Source organism: Nerophis ophidion, linkage group LG01 (genome assembly GCF_033978795.1).
Source record: "Nerophis ophidion isolate RoL-2023_Sa linkage group LG01, RoL_Noph_v1.0, whole genome shotgun sequence".
In the NCBI taxonomy this organism is placed as follows: Eukaryota; Metazoa; Chordata; class Actinopteri; order Syngnathiformes; family Syngnathidae; genus Nerophis; species Nerophis ophidion.
In genome coordinates, this window is record NC_084611.1 from 84,619,135 (window position 1) to 84,639,115 (window position 19,981).

Consider the following 19,981-nt stretch of genomic DNA (forward strand, 5'->3'; position numbering starts at 1 on the left):
ATGAATAACTACAATTTGCACTCTCAGGGGAAATCACCTGTGCGTAACCAAAATGCTAAAGTTAGCAAACCAAGGGTTAGAATGCGTCACGCACCGAGTTATATGGCTATCAGGCGAACGGCTGAAAAACAGGCTTTAAAAGTTAGCATGCTAACGTTAGCATGCTAACATGCTAACAGTTAGCATGTATCACGTAACAAGTTATATGACTCTCAGGCGTACGGCTGAAAAACAGGCTTTACAAGTTAGCGTGCTAACGTTAGCACGCTAACATGCTAACAGTTAGCATGTATAACGTATCAAGTTATGTGACTGAGGTGTACTGCTGAAAAATTGGCTGAAAAAAAGTCTCCATGTGTCAAGTACCAAGTTGTAGGACTGAGGTGTGTGTGTGCAAAGTTGGCTAAATAAGTTATCATGCTAATGTTAGCATGTCAACATGTTGATGTTAGCATGCTAACGTTAGCATGCCGACAGGTGGTATGTGTTAAGTACCAAGTTATGTGACACAGAGGTGAACGGTTGCAAAATTAACTAAAGCAAGTTGACATGCTAACAGTTAGCATGTGTCAAGTACCAAGTTATATGACCCTGAGGGGAACGACTGCAAAAATAGAGAAAAATGTTATCATGGTAACAGTTGGCATGTATCATGTTTCAAGTTATATGACTCTCAGGCGTACGGCTGAAAAATAGGCTTTAAAAGTTAGCATGCTAACAGTTAGCATGTAGCACGTATCAAGTTATGTGATTGAGGTGAAAAATTGGCAAAAAAGACTGCATGTATCAAGTACAAAGTTGTAGGGCTCTGAGGTGTATGTGTGCAAAGTTGGCTAAATAAGTTATCATGCTAATGTTAGCATGTCAACATGTTGATGTTAGCATGCTAACGTTAGCATGCCGACAGTTGGCATGTGCCCAGTACCAAGTTATGTGACACTGAGGTGAACGGCTGCAAAATAAACTAAAGCAAGTTGACATGCTAACAGTTAGCATGTGTCAAGTACCAAGTTATATGACCCTGAGGGGAAAGACTGCAAAAATTGAGAAAAAAGTTAGCATGCTAACAGTTAACATGTGCCAAGTACCAAGTTATATGAATTAAAATTGGCTAAAAAGTGAACAGTTATATCATGTACCAAGGTTTTTTACTCTGGGGTGTACGGTTGCAAAATGAGAAAAAATAGTTAGCATGCGTCACTTATCAGGTTATATGACTCTAAAGTGTATGGCTGGGAATTTGGGGAAAAAGTTAGCACGCTGAAAGTTAGCATATATCATGTACCAAGTTATTTTACACCAGGGCATATGGTTGCAGAAATTAAAAAAAAAGTAAGTATGCTAACAATTGGCATATGCCAAGTACCAAGTTATACGAGGCTGAGGTGTACAAAGGTAAAATTGGCTTAAAAAGTTGGTATGTTAATGTTACCATGCTAACATTGTATGGCAGCAAACTTAGCACGAAAGAGTTAGCATATTTGTATGACTGGGTTGTGCGGTTGCAAAATTAGGAAAAAATGTTAGCATGTGTCACTTACCAAGATATATGACGCTGAGGTGTACAAAAGCAAAATTGGTCTAACATTTAGCATGCTAATGTTAGAATGCTAACAATTAGCATATGGCAAATACTAGGCTATATGACTCTGAGGTGTACAAAGGAAAAAAAATAGCATGTTAATGTTAGCCTGCTAATATTGTATGGCTGCGAAATTAGCAAAAATAATGATCATATATCAATTACCAATTTGTATGACTTTGGGGTATGAGGTTGCAAAATTTGGAAAAAAAGTTATCATGTGTCACTTAACCAAGATATATGACGCTGAGGTGTACAAAGGTAAAATTGGCTTAAAAAATCGGCATGTTAATGTTAGCATGCTAATAGTGAAAGGCTGAAAAATTAGCGAAAAATAATGATCAGATATCATTTACCAATGTGTATGACTTTTGGGTATGTGGTTGCAAAATTAGGAAATAAAACTTAGCATTTGTCACATACCAAGATATATGACGCTGAGGTGTACAAAGATAAAATTGCCTTAAAAAATGCCATTTTAATGTTAGCATGCTATTATTGTATGGCTGCAAAATTAGCGAAAAATATCAAACATCATTTACCATTTTGTATGATTTTAGGGTATGCGGTTGCAAAATTAGGAATTTTTTTTAGCATTTGTCACTTACCAAGATATATGACGCTGAGTTGTACGAAAGGCAAAATTAGTCTAACAGTTAGCATGCTAATGTTAGAACACTAACAGTTAGCATATACCAAGTACTAAGCTATATGACTCTGAGGTGTACAAAAGTAAAATTGGTTTAAAAATATAGCATGTTAATGTTAGCATGCTAATATTGTATGGCTGCGAAATTAGCAAAAATAATTATCATATATCATTTAAAAATTTGTATGACTTTGGGGTATGAGGTTGCAAAATTAAGAAAAAAAGTTATCATGTGTCACTTAACCAAGATACATGACGCTGAGGTGTACAAAGGTAAAATTGGCTTAAAAAATCGGCATGTTAATGTTAGCATGCTAATAGTGTAGGGCTGCGAAATTAGCGAAAAATAATTATCAGATATCATTTACCAATGCGTATGACTTTTGGGTATGTGGTTGCAAAATTAGGAAATAAAACTTAACATGTGTCACATACCAAGATATATGACGCTGAGGTGTACAAAGGTAAAATTGGCTTAAAAAATGCCATTTTAATGTTAGCATGCTATTATTGTATGGCTGCAAAATTAGCGAAAAATATTTATCAAACATCATTTACCATTTTGTATGATTTTAGGGTATGCGGTTGCAAAATTTGGAATTTTTTTAGCATTTGTCACTTACCAAGATATATGACGCTGAGTTGTACGAAAGGCAAAATTAGTCCAACAGTTAGCATGCTAATGTTAGAACACTAACAGTTAGCATATACCAAGTACTAAGCTATATGACTCTGAGGTGTACAAAAGTAAAATTGGTTTAAAAATATAGCATGTTAATGTTAGCATGCTAAAATTGTATGGCTGCAACATTTGTGAAAATGAGTTAGCATGCTAACAATTAGCATATGCCAAGTACAAAGTTGTACGACTGATGTGTACAAAGGTAAAACTGGCTTTAAAAAATAGCATGTTAATATTAGCATGCGAAATTTGTGAAAAAGAGTTAGCATGCTAATATTAGCATATATCATGTACCAATTTGTATAACTCTGTTAGCATATGTCACTATATCAATAATTCAGCTAAAAAAAGGGTTAAATCAGCTAAAAAAAATTAAAATAAAATAAAATTACAGATGATTAACAAGAAGAAGGAACATTTTGACTGCGGAACCGCTAAAATAGGTCGAGAAACCACGGCCCCGGAAAGGGACAAGCGGTAGAAAAATGGACGGATGGATGGATGTGGGACCCTCACCGAAGCAGGGAAGAGTCTGGAGAAGTAAATTTCCCAGGTGTCCCTGGCGGCCGTGACGATCTTTTTCTTCACGTGTTCTTCCACCGGGTCCATGTTCTGTTGGACGTCATGTTCGCCTGTGAGTCACACACACACACACACACACACACACACACACACACACACACACACACACACACACACACACACACACACACACACACACACACAAGTGAGTGTCATGTTTTAAGGAGTGTGTAAAGCGTGCGTAGGAAGAAGAGAGGGACTACCAAAGAGAGCTTTCATCCTCTGCCTTTCATCCCGCCTGATGCGGACGCACGCCTCTGACAGAGTGTCGTTAACTATCTGCGCAGAGGAGCACACAATTAAGCACGCTGGCGGGAGATTGCCTTTCATCTGCCGTGCCATCAGCCGGAACGTGTGAGAGGTGGAGGTGGAAGGGGGGGTAAAGGAAGTGGATAAAACAGTTGCACATATTTGGCAGCCATTTTAATGCGGCGCCGGCGGGAGTTCGACGCTAACAGTAAACCAGATTTCAACAAAATATTCCACACGCAAAAGGATCTATTTACTCACACAGTATCGAGATATCTGAATCTAGGTGTACGGCTGAAAAATTGTCTAAAAAAGTTATTATGTTAATATTCGCATGTTAGCATGCTAATGTTAGCATGCTAACAGTTAGCATGTGCCAAGTGACCAAGTTATATGAATTAAAGTTGGCTAAAAAGTGAACAGTTATATCATGAACCCAGGTTTTTTTTACTCTGGGGTATATGGTTGCAAAATTAGAAAATAAGTTAGCATGTGTCACTTGCCAAGTTAAATGACTCTAAAGTGTATAGCTAGGAATTTGTGAAAAAAAAAGTTAGAATGCTGAAAGTTAGCATATATTATGTACAAAGTTATTTTACACCGGGACATACAGTTGCAAAAATGTAAAAAAAAGTTAGCATGCCAGTTTTTGCATGTTAGCATGCTGATATTAGCATGCTAGCAGTTAGCATGTGCCAAATACCAAGTTATATTAATCAAAATTGGCTAAAAAGTTAACAAGAATATTATGTACACCGTTTTTTTTACTCTGGAGTGTGCAGTTGCAAAATTAGAAAAAAGGTTAGCATGTGTCATTTATCAAGGTATATGACTCTAAAGTGTAGGGCTGTGAATTAGCAAAAAAAAATTCAGAACGCTGAAAGTTAGCATATATTATGTACGAAGTTATTTTACACTGGGGCATACGGTTGAAAAAAAAAAAAAGTTTGTATGCCAATGTTCGCATGTTAGCATGCGAATATTAGCATGTGCCACGTGACCAAGTTATATGAATTAAAGTTAGCTAAAAAGTGAACAGTTATATCATGAACCCAGGTTTTTTTTTTTACCCTGGGATATATGGTTGCAAAATTAGAAAATAAGTTAGCATGTGTCAGTTACCAAGTTATATGACTCTAAAGTGTATGGCTAGGAATTTGCGAAAAAAAAAGTTAGAACGCTGAAAGTTAGCATATATTATGTACCAAGTTATTTCACACCGGGGCATACAGTTGCAAAAATTAAAAAAAAAGTTAGCATGCCAATGTTCGCATGTTAGCATGCTAGCAGTTAGCATGTGCCAAATACCAAGTTATATTAATTAAAATTGGCTAATAAGTTAACAATTTTATTATGTACACAGTTTTTTTTACTCTGGAGTGTGCAGTTGCAAAAATAGAAAAAAGGTTAGCATGTGTCATTTATCAAGATATATGACTGTAAAGTGTATGGCTGTGAATTAGCAAAAAAATTTCAGAACGCTGAAAGTTAGCAAATATTATGTACGGAGTTGCAAAAATAAAATAAAAAAGTTAGTATGCTAATGTTCGCATGTTAGCATGTGAATGTTAGCATGCGAATGTTAGCATGCTAACAGTTAGCATGTGCCAAATACCAAGTTATATTAATTAAAATTGGCTAAAAAGTTTACAATTATATTATGTACACAGTTTTTTTTACTCTGGAGTGTACAGTAGCAAAATTAGAAAAAAGGTTAGCTTGTGTCACTTACCAAGTTATATGACTCTAAAGTGTATGGCTAGAAATTTGCAGAAAAAAACTTAGAATGCTGAAAGTTAGCATATATTATGTACCAAGTTATTTTACACCGGGACATACAGTTGCAAAAAAAAAAAAAAAAGTTAGCATGCCAGTTTTTGCATGTTAGCATGCTGATGTTAGCATGCTAGCAGTTAGCTTGTGCCAAATACCAAGTTATATTAATCAAAATTGGCTAAAAAGTTAACAAGAATATTATGTACACAGTTTTTTTCACTCTGGAGTGTGCAGTTGCAAAATTAGAAAAAAGGTTAGCATGTGTCATTTATCAAGGTATATGACTCTAAAGTGTATGGCTGTGAATTAGCAAAAAAAGTTTCAGAACGCTGAAAGTTAGCATATATTATGTACGAAGTTATTTTACACTGGGGCATACGGTTGCAAAAATAAAATAAAAAAGTTAGTATGCCAATGTTCGCATGTTAGTATGCGAATATTAGCATGCTAACAGTTGGCAGGTGCCAAGTACCAAGTTATATGAATTAAAATTGGCTAAAAAGTGAACGGTTGTATCATGTACCCAAGTTTTTTTACTCTAGGATATCTAGTTGCAAAATTTGAAAATAAGTTAGCATGTGTCACTTATTAAGTTAAATGACTGTAAAGTGTATGGCTAGGAATTTGCGGAGAAAAAGTTAGAATGCTGAAAGTTAGCATATATTATGTACCAAGTTTTTTTTACACCGGGGCATACGGTTGCAAATATTGAAAAAAAGTTAGCATGTGTCACGTACCAATTAATATGACGCAGAGTTGTATAATGAAAAAAATGTTAGCATGCTAATGTTAGCATGCTGACAGTTACCTTATGTCACATGCCAAGTTATTGGACTCTGGTGTGTAAGGTTGCAAAATCGACAAAAAGTTAGCATGTGTCACGAGCCAAATTATATAAGTCTAAGGTGAATGGCTGCAAAATTAATTGAAGGGCTTTAAAATGATCGTAAAAAGTTGGCATGCTTACAGTTAGCATGTGCCAAGCTACAAAGTGAACAGTTATATCACGTACCCAGGTTTTTTTACTCTAGGGTATACGGCTGCAAAATTTGCAAATAAGTTAGCATGTGTCATTTACCAAGTTATATGACTCTAAAGTTTATGTCTGTGAATTTGTGAAAAAAAAAGTAAAATGCTGAAAGTTAGCACATACCATGTACCAAGTTTATTTTACCAATTAATATGACGCAGAGTTGTATAATGGTAAAATTGTTAGCATGCTAATGTTAGCATGCTAACAGTTACCTTATGTTACGTGCCAAGTTATTTGGCTCTGGGGTGTAAGGTTGCAAAATCGACAAAAAGTTAGCATGTGTCACGAGCCAAATTATATAAGTCTAAGGTGAATGGCTGCAAAATAATTGAAGGGCTTTAAAATTATCTTAAAAAGTTGGCATGCTTACAGTTAGCATGTGCCAAGCTACAAAGTGAACAGTTATATCACATACCCAGGTTCTTTTTACTCTAGGGTATACGGCTGCAAAATTTGAAAATAAGTTAGCATGTGTCATTTACCAAGTTATATGACTCTAAAGTGTATGGCTGTGAATTTGTGAAAAAAAAAGTTAAAATGCTGAAAGTTAGCACATACCATGTACCAAGTTTATTTTACTAATTAATATGACGCAGAGTTGTATAATGGTAAAATTGTTAGCATGCTAATATTAGCATGCTAACAGTTACCTTATGTTACGTGCCAAGTTATTTGGCTCTAGGGTGTAAGGTTGCAAAATTGACAAAAAGTTAGCATGAGTCATGTGCCAAATTATATAAGTCTACGGTGAATGGCTGCAAAATTAATTGAAGGGCTTTAAAATGATCTTAAAAAGTTGGCATGCTTACAGTTAGCACGTGCCAAGCTACAAAGTGAACAGTTATATCACGGACCCAGGTTTTTTTACTCTAGGGTATACGGCTGCAAAATTTGAAAATAAGTTAGCATGTGTCACTTACCAAGTTATATGACTCTAAAGTCTATGGCTGTGAATTTGTGAAAAATAAGTTAAAATGCTGAAAGTTAGCACATACCATGTACCAAGTTTATTTTACTAATTAATATGACGCAGAGTTGTATAATGGAAAAATTGTTAGCATGCTAACAGGTACCTTATGTTACGTGCCAAGTTATTTGGCTCTGGGGTGTAAGGTTGCAAAATCGACAAAAAGTTAGCATTTGTCACGAGCCAAATTATATAAGTCTAAGGTGAATGGCTGCAAAATAATTGAAGGGCTTTAAAATTATCTGAAAAAGTTGGCATGCTTACAGTTAGCATGTGCCAAGCTACAAAGTGAACAGTTATATCACGTACCCAGGTTTTTTTTACTCTAGGGTATACGGCTGCAAAATTTTAAAATAAGTTAGCATGCGTCATTTACCAAGTTATATGACTCTAAAGTGTATGGCTGTGAATTTGTGAAAAAAAAAGTTAAAATGCTGAAAGTTATCACATACCATGTACCAAGTTTATTTTACCAATTAATATGACGCAGAGTTGTATAATGGAAAAATTGTTAGCATGCTAACAGGTACCTTATGTTACGTGCCAAGTTATTTGGCTCTGGGGTGTAAGGTTGCAAAATCGACAAAAAGTTAGCATGTGTCACGAGCCAAATTATATAAGTCTAAGGTGAATGGCTGCAAAATAATTGAAGGGCTTTAAAATTATCTTAAAAAGTTGGCATGCTTACAGTTAGCATGTGCCAAGCTACAAAGTGAACAGTTATATCACGTACCCAGGTTTTTTTTACTCTAGGGTATACGGCTGCAAAATTTGAAAATAAGTTAGCATGTGTCACTTACCAAGTTATATGACTCTAAAGTCTATGGCTGTGAATTTGTGAAAAATAAGTTAAAATGCTGAAAGTTAGCACATACCATGTACCAAGTTTATTTTACCAATTAATATGACGCAGAGTTGTATAATGGAAAAATTGTTAGCATGCTAACAGGTACCTTATGTTACGTGCCAAGTTATTTGGCTCTGGGGTGTAAGGTTGCAAAATCGACAAAAAGTTAGCATGTGTCACGAGCCAAATTATATAAGTCTACGGTGAATGGCTGCAAAATTAATTGAAGGGCTTTAAAATGATCTTAAAAAGTTGGCATGCTTACAGTTAGCATGTGCCAAGCTACAAAGTGAACAGTTATATCACGTACCCAGGTTTTTTTTACTCTAGGGTATACGGCTGCAAAATTTGAAAATAAGTTAGCATGTGTCATTTACCAAGTTATATGACTCTAAAGTGTATGGCTGTGAATTTGTGAAAAAAAAAGTTAAAATGCTGAAAGTTAGCACATACCATGTACCAAGTTTATTTTACCAATTAATATGACGCAGAGTTGTATAATGGAAAAATTGTTAGCATGCTAACAGGTACCTTATGTTACGTGCCAAGTTATTTGGCTCTAGGGTGTAAGGTTGCAAAATTGACAAAAAGTTAGCACGAGTCATGTGCCAAATTATATAAGTCTAAGGTGAATGGCTGCAAAATTAATTGAAGGGCTTTAAAATTATCTTAAAAAGTTGGCATGCTTACAGTTAGCATGTGCCAAGCTACAAAGTGAACAGTTATATCACGTACCCAGGTTTTTTTACTCTAGGGTATACGGCTGCAAAATTTGAAAATAAGTTAGCATGTGTCATTTACCAAGTTATATGACTCAAAAGTTTATGTCTGTGAATTTGTGAAAAAAAAAGTTAAAATGCTGAAAATTAGCATATACCAAGTTTATTTTACCAATTAATATGACGCAGGGTTGTATAATGGAACATTTTTTAGCATGCTAATGTTAGCATGCTAACAGTTACCTTATGTTACATGCCAAGTTATTTGGCTATAAGGTGTAAGGTTGCAAAATTGACAAAAAGTTAGCACGGCTGCAAAATTAATTGAAGGACTGTAAAATCATCTTACAAAGTTATCATGCTAACAATTAGTATATGCCAAATACCAAGTTATATGACTCTGAGCCTGAAAAATTTGCAAAAAAAAAGTTATCATGCTGAATTTAGCATGTGAAGTGAATTATATTTATTTATATAGCGCTTTTCTCTCGTGACTCAAAGCGCTTTACATAGTGAAACCCAATATCTAAGTTACATTTAAACCAGTGTGGGTGGCACTGGGGTGGGTAAAGTGTCTTGGGGTGGGTAAAGTGTCTTGCCCAAGGACACAACGGCAGTGACTAGGATGGCGGAAGCGGGAATCGAACCTGGAACCCTAAAGTTGCTGGCACGGCTACTCAACCAACCGAGCTATGCCCCCCCCCCAAGTGTGCCAAGTACCAAGTTATTTGACGCCTTTACATCAACTTTTTATTTCGCCGCAAGGCAACAATGTGATAATTATGGTATAAAATATTGTGTTGACGAGTATTTTGAGTCACCTGTTTGAAAAGGAGGTCCAACACCAGCGGGCTGTTGAAGTTGTCTCTGGGGTAAAACACCTGCAAGATACACAAACACAGAGTCTTTCTGCGGGTGGTCAAGTACCGTCACGATTATCGCTAAAAACTGAAATCTAAGTAAGATGAAATATCTCAAATAAGGCTGATATTTGCTTATTTTCTGTCTGATAAGATCATTCTTCTCACTAAGCAGATTTGATGTTAGAGTGTTTTACTTGTTTTAAGGGTTTTGGTCCTAAATGATCTCAGTAAGATATTACAGCTTGTCGCTGAGATTTTATGACCTATATTATATATGGGGACGGCGTGGCACGGTTCTGAGAGGGTTCCTGGTTCAATCCCCACCGTCCACCAACCTAGTCACGTCCGGTGTGTCCTTGAGCAAGACACTTCACCCTTGCTCCTGATGGGTGCTGGTTAGCGCCTGGCGTGGCAGCTCCCGCCATCAGTGTGTGAATGGGTGAATGTGGAAATAGTGTCAAAGCGCTTTGAGTTCCTTTAAAAGGTAGAAAAGCGCTATACAAGTATAACCCATTTACCGTTTTGACCGGTTGTATTGAGTAAAACATGCTGGAAACTAGAATATTGTCACGCCTATGGTTCATGTTTTGTTTTGGTCATGCTATGTTTAGTTTTTTGGACATTTTAGTTCTGTTTTGCATTTCTTTGTTTGTCTTACCATGCCAACTGATTTAGTTTTCTGTCATGTCTGATCATGAGTTTTGTATGTGCCGTACTACCCTGAGCATCCCCAATCTTATCTTTTCTCAAAGCTAAGCAGTGTCTGGCCTGGTTAGTGCTTTTGACCCTTTGGACTCTAAGTTCCTTTTTTTTTCCACTCCCTGTTTTGTTACCATGACAACCAATCAGTTCCCCTGTCTTGTCTCACACCTGTTTTCACTTATCATGTTCATTATTTAAGCCACAGTTACCAGTTAGTCAGTCTGGCAACATCACCTCATTCATGCCTTGCAATGCTGTCCATTTTGTCCACGTGAGTTTTTGTTATTCATGCCACTCCGCAAGTGTTTTTGTTTCATGTTTGTAGTTTATAGTCTTTGTGCTAGTCTTTTGTTTCATAGCCCAGGTTTTTTTGTACCGCCATTGTGCGCGCTTTTTGTTGGTTCCTGTTTTTTTAGTTTTAGTGTTAAAATAAAGATGTCTTTACCTTCACGCCGTTTCCACTCCATTCGCTTTGCACCTCGGGAAAACAAACCAAGACCAAGTCCAAGCCTGACAAATATCAACTGATGCAAAGCTGTGTTATTAATATCGTGGAATTTCTGACCTTTATACCATATTTTGTGTCTGTTTTAGTCCAAAAAGAAAGTCTATCTAAAAGCCTCTGAATCACTGGAAGAGCAAATGTAGGTGAAAGTTAAATTTGTGGTCGCTCTAACCATTCTACAAAATGTTTTGATTGTAATGACTAAGGGATCCACGGTTGTTGCAGAGCAAGCAGTTGCAAAACAACGGGACCTTGACACATGAGGGAAACATATAAAAAGCCAGTAGCCCAATATTTGATATGATTCACATGATTTTAAAGGGGAACATTATCAGCAGACCTATGTAAGCATCAATATATACCTTGATGGTGCAGAAAAAAGACCATCTATTTTTTTAACCGATTTCCGAACTCTAAATGGGTGAATTTTGGCGAATTAAACGCTTTTCTGTTTATCGCTCTGGAGGCGATGACGTCAGAATGTGACGTTGCCGAGGTAATACAGCCGCCATTTTCATTTTCAACACATTGTAAACATTGGGTCTCTGCTCTGTTATTTTCCATTTTTTCGACTATTTTTTGGAACCTTGGAGACATCATGCCTCGACGGTGTGTTGTCGGAGGGTGTAACAACACTAACAGGGAGGGATTCAAGTTGCACCACTGGCCCCAATTTGCGAAAGTGTCTGCCGCCAGACCCCCATTGAATGTGCTGGAGTTTCTCCACATTTTACCGGCGATGACAGACATGGCACAGAGATGTATGGATAACCTGCAGATGCATTTGCAACGATAAAGTCAACAAAATCACAAAGGTGAGTTTTGTTGATGTCTACTTATGTGCTAATCAGACATATTTGGTCGCAGCGTGACTGCCAGCTAATCGATGCTAACATGCTACGCTAATCGACGCTAACATGTTATTTACCGGGGTGCTAAAGCAGACATGCCACAGAGATGTATGGATAACTTTATCGTTGCAAATGCATCTGCAGGTTAACGAAATCATAAAGGTGAGTTTTGTTGATGTTGACTGCCAGCTAATCGATGCTAACATGCTACGCTAATCAATGCTAACATGCTATTTAACGGCGGTGCTAAAGCAGACATGGCACAGAGATGTATGGATAACCTGCAGATGCATTTGCAACTATATTACGTTTCCTTCCACCCACATTTAATGCGAAAAAAACACTTACCAATCGAAGGATTTAAGTTGCTCCAGTGTCACAAAATGCGAAAGTCCTGATCGTTTGGTCCGCACATTTTACTGGCGATGCTAACGCAGCTATTCGGCCATGCTTTGGCTATGAATAGCGTCAATAGCTAGTCGCTCAATAGCTTCAGTTTCTTCTTCAATATTTTCATACTCCAACCATCTGTTTCAATACATGCGTAATCTGTTGAATCGCTTAAGCCGCTGAAATCCGAGTCTGAATCCGAGCTAATGTCGCTATATCTTGCTGTGGTATTCCCATTGTTTGTTTACATTGGCAGCACTGTATGACGTCACAGGGAAATGGATAGTGGTTTCGAAGATAGCGAAAATAAGGCACTTTAAAGCTTTATTTAGGGATATTCCGGGACCGGTAAAATTTTGAAAAAAAATAAAAAAAATACAACAAGCCACTGGGAACTGATTTTTATTGTTTTTAACCCTTTTGAAATTGTGATAATGTTCCCCTTTAATCATCCACGTCCTTCCGGAGAGACGTTGTCTGTCTGCATGGGAAATTCAATCCAACTCTGTACTTTTTGATATGTGTAAATAAAACTTTTGTACTAAAAGCACTTTGTTTGCTGTTTAAGCTTCAGAACAATCCACCACATTAACACAAGTATAAAACTACTTTTTTAAGCATGAAAAAAAAAAAATCACTATGTATGCATATCATTATGTCAAGATATTGGCACTCGCATTTACTTAATTTAAGAATATTTTTCAACGTATTGAGGAAAAATGTGTTGTGTTTTGTCATTTTTCTGCCTTTTCCTTTTTTTTATGGTGTCTGTTTTCTTCAGTTAATTAGTCCCCAGCGAGGCACACCCGCAACAAATCCTACCTAGGTGTATTTAAGCTCGTCACCGACAGCTGGGTCCTGCCGGTTATTCTCTCCTGTACCTTCCACATGTCAGTCCTGGTACATTGTTTTTCCTTATTCCTGAAATTCCTCACCTCTTTGTGTTTGCTTCCTAGCCTCCCTAAGGTAAAGAGGATTTTGTGTTGGACTTCCCCCTCCCTCCCCCCTGCCGACCGCTGAGGGAGCTGTTTGGGTTTGATTATTCATGGTGTGCACTTCTGCCCCATCGCTTTTTGTTACACTTTTTGGACTTATTAAATTTTCCTTGTTTCGTAATTCTACCTGGCCTCCTGTCTCTGCATCCTGGGGTCACCCCCACTTGATCAAATCCTAACAAAATGTCTCCTATTTGTTTTTTCTATGAAGAAAAGTGCACTTGTTATTAGTGAGAATATACTCATTTTAAGGTATTTTGGGGTTTATTGAGGTTAGCTAATTTTACTTCTTTAAGAAAGTCTTGACAAGCCAAATTTTCTTGTTCTTTTGGCAGATAATTTAGCTTAGTTCAAATAAATAACCCACATTTTTAAAACATTTTTTTCTCGTTTTTGAACACTGACTTTTTGCAGTGCATTTTGTTAAAATTAATTATCCAGTCATGGTATTAAAAACTTGAATGTCTAAACTATATCCCTCTGCGATTAATCATGATTCATTTTGAGTTACCTACGAACAAAATGCGGTTAATTAAATATTCGAAATGATAAGGGAGTCCAACTTTTGAACTTTTTGAAAATACCAAACTATTTTACACTACTGTTTTTAACAATAATAATAATGTTCATATTTGTGGACCATCATTAGGATCCTGGCAGCACTATTTTGGATGTGTTGGTGCTTTCGAAAGCCGCTACCTCTCACAGCCGATTTCAAATTAGGGTTAGGATTTAATACAACCAATTCAGACTATGATTTTTTTTTTCCAGAAGAACACAATTAACTATGTAGCATTTGGAGAACGAATGGTATCGATCATGCAAAGCGAGAGCTCAACCATTTGAGTTAATTAGTAGGCTGTTACGCTTTCTGTGACATCAACAACACCCATGGCCATGGGGTACGATCAAGTTAGGGTTGAGACTTTGGTTTATTGAAACTAATTCACTGCGATGAGGTGGTGAATTGTCCAGGGTGTACACAGCATTCCGCCTGAATGCAGCTGCGATAGGCTCCAGCGACCTCAAAATAGACAAGTGGTAGTAAATAAATGGATGGATGATTATAATAAGTAGAGATGTCCGATAATGGCTTTTTTGCCGATATCCAACTCTTAATGACCGATTCCGATATCAACCGATACCGATATATACAGTCGTGGAATTAACACATTATTATGCTTAAGTTTGTTGTGGTACCCAGCTGGATGCATTAGACAATGTAACAAAGTTTTTCAAAATAAATCAACTCAAGTGATGGAAAAAAATGCCAACATGGCACTGCCATATTTATTATTGAAGTCACAAAGTGCATTTTTTTTTAACATGCCTCAAAAGAGCATATATTGTAGCGTCCCGGAAGAGTTAGTGCTGCAAAGGGTTCTGGGTATTTGTTCTGTTGTGTTTATGTTGTGTTACGGTGTGGATGTTCTCCTGAAATGTGTTTGGCATTTTTGTTTGGTGTGGGTTTACAGTGTAGTGCATATTTGTAACAGTGTTAAAGTTGTTTAAATGGCCACCCTCAGTGTGACCTGTATGGCTGTTGACCAAGTATACATTGCATTCACTCGTGTGTGGAAAGCCGTAGATATTATATGACTGAGCCGGCATGCAAAGGCAGTGCCTTTATGGTTTATTGGCGCTGTGTACCTCTCCCTACTCTGTACAGTGGCGTTTTAAAAAGGCATACATTTTACTTTTTGAAACCGATACCGTTAATTTCCGATATTACATTTTAAAGAATTTATCGGCCGATAATAACGGTTGTCCGATATAATTGGACATCTATAATTGCCACATACACGGATGGACATGAAGACAACCATGAACTGATTAACGTGGACCCCGACTTAAACAAGTTGAAAAACTTATTCGGGTGTTACCATTTAGTGGTCAATTGTACGGAATATGTACTTTACTGTGCAATCTACTAATAAAAGTTTCAATCAATCAATCAACCAATCAAAAACAGAAAAAGATATCTTTGCCAAAAATCCAAACTTTGTGTAAATATCTCGACAAATATAAAACTTATTATGTAAGTAAAGGCAGCAGCTGACACATTCTCATACTTTCTGTACATGGCAACGTTTTAAAAAGTCATTCATTTTACTTTTTGAAACCAATACCGATAATTTCCGATATTACATTTTAAAGCATTTATCGCCCGATAATATCGGTTGTCCGATATAATCGGACACCTCTAATTGCCACATACACAGATGGACATGAAGACGATCCATGTGGACCCCGACTTAAGCAAGTTGAAAAACTTATTCGGGTGTTACCATTTAGTGGTCAATTGTACGGAATATGTACTGTACTGTGCAATCTACTAATAATCAATAATCAATCAATCAAAAACAGAAAAAGATATCTTTGCCAAAAATCCAAACTTTGTGTAAATATCTCGACAAATATAAGACTTTTTATGTAAGTAAAGGCAGCAGCTGACACATTCTCATACTTTCTGTACATGGCAACGTTTTAAAAAGTCATTTTTGAAATCAATACCGATAATTTCCGATATTACATTTTAAAGCATTTATCGGCCGATAATATCGGCAGTCCGATAGTATCGGACATCCCTGATAATAAGAAAATCCCTGGTGTAAGACTGGACTGAGCACCTCTTTCCTGAGGTAAAGTCTCCAGGGAACGTTGGTGTAGGTGTAGTGTTCCTCGTTGGTGCTCCGGTGCAGTTGAGTCTGAATGTTCTCCGCTTCCACCGGCAACTCTCGAGACACTGCAAACAAACCAGTTCCAACACAAGCTTTCATAAAATTATTTCCGGGTCAAGCGACAAGAACCTTGGTTTTGCTTGTAGTAGTTGGAACTGAATTAGTGAGCAAAATATCCAAATTGTTCCAAGATCTCACATTACGAACTACAAACCCCGTTTCCATATGAGTTGGGAAATTGTGTTAGATGTAAATATAAACGGAATACAATGATTTGCAAATCATTTTCAACCCATATTCAGTTGAATATGCTACAAAGACAACATATTTGATGTTCAAACTGATAAACAATTTTTTTTGTTGCAAATAATCATTAACTTTAGAATTTGATGCCAGCAACACGTGACAAAGAAGTTGGGAAAGGTGGCAATAAATACTGATAAAGTTGAGGAATGCTCATCAAACACTTATTTGGAACATCCCACAGGTGTGCAGGCTAATTGGGAACAGGTGGGTGCCATGATTGGGTATAAAAACATCTTCCCTAAAAAAATGCTCAGTCTTTCACAAGAAAGGATGGGGCGAGGTACACCCCTTTGTCCACAACTGCTTGAGCAAATAGTCAAACAGTTTAAGAACAACGTTTCTCAAAGTGCAATTGCAAGAAATTTAGGGATTTCAACATCTTCGCTCCATAATATCATCAAAAGGTTCAGAGAATCTGGAGAAATCACTCCACGTAAGCGGCATGGCCGGAAACCAACATTAAATGACCGTGACCTTCGATCCCTCAAACGGCACTGTATCAAAAACCGACATCAATCTCTAAAGGATATCACCACATGGGCTCAGGAACACTTCAGAAAACCACTGTCACTAAATACAGTTTGTCGCTACATCTGTAAGTGCAAGTTAAAGCTCTACTATGCAAAGTGATAGCCATTTATCAACAACATCCAGAAACGCCGCCGGCTTCTCTGGGCCGTAGAGCATCCAAGATGGACTTATGCAAAGTGGAAAAGTGTTCTGTGGTCTGAAGGGTCCACATTTCAAAATGTTTTTGGAAATATTCGATATCGTGTCATCCGGACCAAAGGGGAAGCGAACCATCCAGACTGTTATCGACGCAAAGTTCAAAAGCCAGCATCTGTGATGGTATGGGGGTGCATTAGTGCCCAAGGCATGGGTAACTTACACATCTGTGAAGGCACCATTAATGCTGAAAGGTACATACAGGTTTTGGAACAACATATGCTGCCATCTAAGCGCCATCTTTTTCATGGACGCCCCTGCTTATTTCAGCAATGACAAGCCACATTCAGCACGTATTACAACAGCGTGGCTTCGGAAAAAAAGAGTGCGGGTACTTTCCTGGCCCGCCTGCTGTCCAGACCTGTCTCCAATCGAAATATGTGGCGCATTATGAAGCGTAAAATACGACAGCGGAGACCCCGGATTGTTGAACGACTGAAGCTTTACATAAAACAAGAATGGGAAAGAATTCCACTTTCAAAGCTTCAACAATTAGTTTCCTCAGTTCCCAAATGTTTATTGAGTATTGTTAAAAGAAAAGGTGATGTAACACAGTGGTGAACATGCCCTTTCCCAACTACTTTGGCACCTGTTGCAGCCATGAAATTCTAAGTTAATTATTATTTGCAAAAAAAAAAAGGTTTATGAGTTTGAACATCAAATATGTTGTCTTTGTAGTGCATTCAATTGAATATGGGTGGAAAAGGATTTGCAAATCATTGTATTCCGTTTATATTTACATCTAACACAATTTCCCAACTCATATGGAAACGGGGTTTGTATGTTTCGGTTCTATATTATGAAGGTGTGTCAGTGTCAGGACCTGGTGGGGGGACCGGAACCGGACGACCTGGCGCTCTGGTCTTGGTGCTCCTGGTGGGTTCGGAAGTGGTCTCCTTCATCACGGGAGCAGAAGGAGGCGGAGCCTCTGGACGTTTAGGCTGCACAGGAATCATCATGGTTTTTACCTGCATGAGTGTGTGTGTTGTTGTGGCAAAATGTACGTTTTAGTGCGTTTTAGTACCTTTTAGTACATTCAGTATAAGCCGCAACCACTGAATTTTAGAAAAAAAAGTGTCCAGAGTGTAGCTGAGATAGGCTACAGCGACCCCCCGCGACCCAGAAAGGGACAAGCGGTAGAAAATGGATGGATGGAATTACGAGTGTACAGTATGTTTTAGCATCATTAACTTCCAATGGCGTTCTTTTTATGTCAGGCTTGCCCCTGACAGTTTGGTTGTGTTTTAGTTTTTTTCCTATGTGTGTGTAGTATTTCCTGTCAGCGCTCTTATTTTGTCTGTTTCCTGTTTTTCTCCCTGAGTGCTGTTCCCCCTAAGCTGCGGCTGATTGGCACCCGGCCACACCTGGTGTCCACCAGCCCGCTCCTATTTTTACCTGCTTTGTCCTCCAGTCAGGGCTGGATTATTGTCGCTCCTGTCGTGTCGTGTCAATGTCAGTTCTACTAGTCGTTCTCACTGGTCGTGTCATTGCAGCGTAGTGGTAAGCTTTATTTGTTCGCTGTTTGAAGCTTACTGTTTTCTGTCCCCTGCTTCCAGTTTGTGTTCATATTACAAGTACCGACTTTTGTTTCCTGCTCGCTACCTGCTAGCTTCCACGCTAGGCTCGTTTTCGTCTAGCTCTCATGCTAGCTCTTTTAGTTTGTTATCCGCCTCGTGCGCGCCTTTTGTTAGTACCCTTGTTGTTCTAGTATTTTAATTAAATCATGTTTTCCTCATCAAGGCCTGCCTCCATCTCTGCATCTTGGGGTTCGTCACCAACAAACTCTGACATTTTGTCTTGTTTCAGTTTCACAAATTCCTCAGTAAATTCACCAAAACATCACTGTGGAGTTATTGAGTCTGTTTAGCTGATTGGAGAGCTAACTTCAGCAGTTAGTGGGTCCATGACGACAACTACTGTTTTGTTTGATCAACCGTTTTACTGCCGCGTTACAGGAAACAAGTAAACTAAGTAAACATTTACAAAATCTTTCGCACCGGTATATATCTGCGGCGTGACGTAAAAAGATCTGTATCTGCAAAATTAGCAAAACATCTATAATGCTAACAGTAATATGTTAACATGCTAACAATGGCATGGTTGCAGTTAACTTTCCTGAAATACCAAAATATATGACACTGAGGTGTATGCCTGTTAAATTAGCTTAAAAAGCTAGCATGCAAACATTAGCATGCTAACGGTAACATGCGTCAAGCACCAAAATATCTTACTCTGAGGTGCACATATGAATTTAAAAAAAAAAATGCTTAGCATGCATCAAGTACCAAAAAATGACTCAGGTGTATACCTACAAAATCAGCAAAAAAAGCTAGCATTCAAACGTTAGCACAGTAACAGGTAGCCTTTGTCAAGTATACAGTATATTTAAATAGTTGACGTAAAAAGGTGTATATCTGAAAAATTTGCAAAACATCTATAATGCTAACAGTAATATGGTAACAATAACATGGTAACAGTTAGCATGGTTACACTCGTAATTGTCTTAGCATATTAGCTAATGCTCACGACGCCGGCTTGATTATGTTACGATAGCACGTACAAATATGCATGAAAACACTCCTACAGGCATCACACACGGGACAGTTTAGTAAGGATGAATTGTTTTAGTTGTATTGTAAAACTTGCAAACGTGTCTTGGGGTGATGAATGAGGAATCCATACGAGTAGGAACGCTATGGACGGCTAGAAGACGGAACGGCACTTGTACGTGCGGTTCAAAGCGCTAAACGGAAGGTAATACTGTAGACGTTCACCTGCAGTGAGCGTAGACACCCAAAAGATGGCGTCATAGCCGATCGAGTCGTGTTTAATGAAAACTATTTTTTGAACACAAAATATTTTTAAAAAATCCCCAA

General features: G+C 37.7%; 1 protein-coding gene across 1 annotated transcript in view; it reads right to left on the reverse strand.

The window, feature by feature from the left end:
• The window catches only part of myo15ab (myosin XVAb), a 133,816-nt gene that overhangs the window by 34,506 nt on the left and 79,329 nt on the right, over positions 1–19,981 (reverse strand). The window contains 5 exon segments of the mRNA XM_061914014.1: positions 3,430–3,545; positions 3,699–3,774; positions 9,908–9,967; positions 16,023–16,138; positions 17,929–18,046. Of these exon segments, the coding sequence (XP_061769998.1) occupies positions 3,430–3,545; positions 3,699–3,774; positions 9,908–9,967; positions 16,023–16,138; positions 17,929–18,046 (486 nt within the window).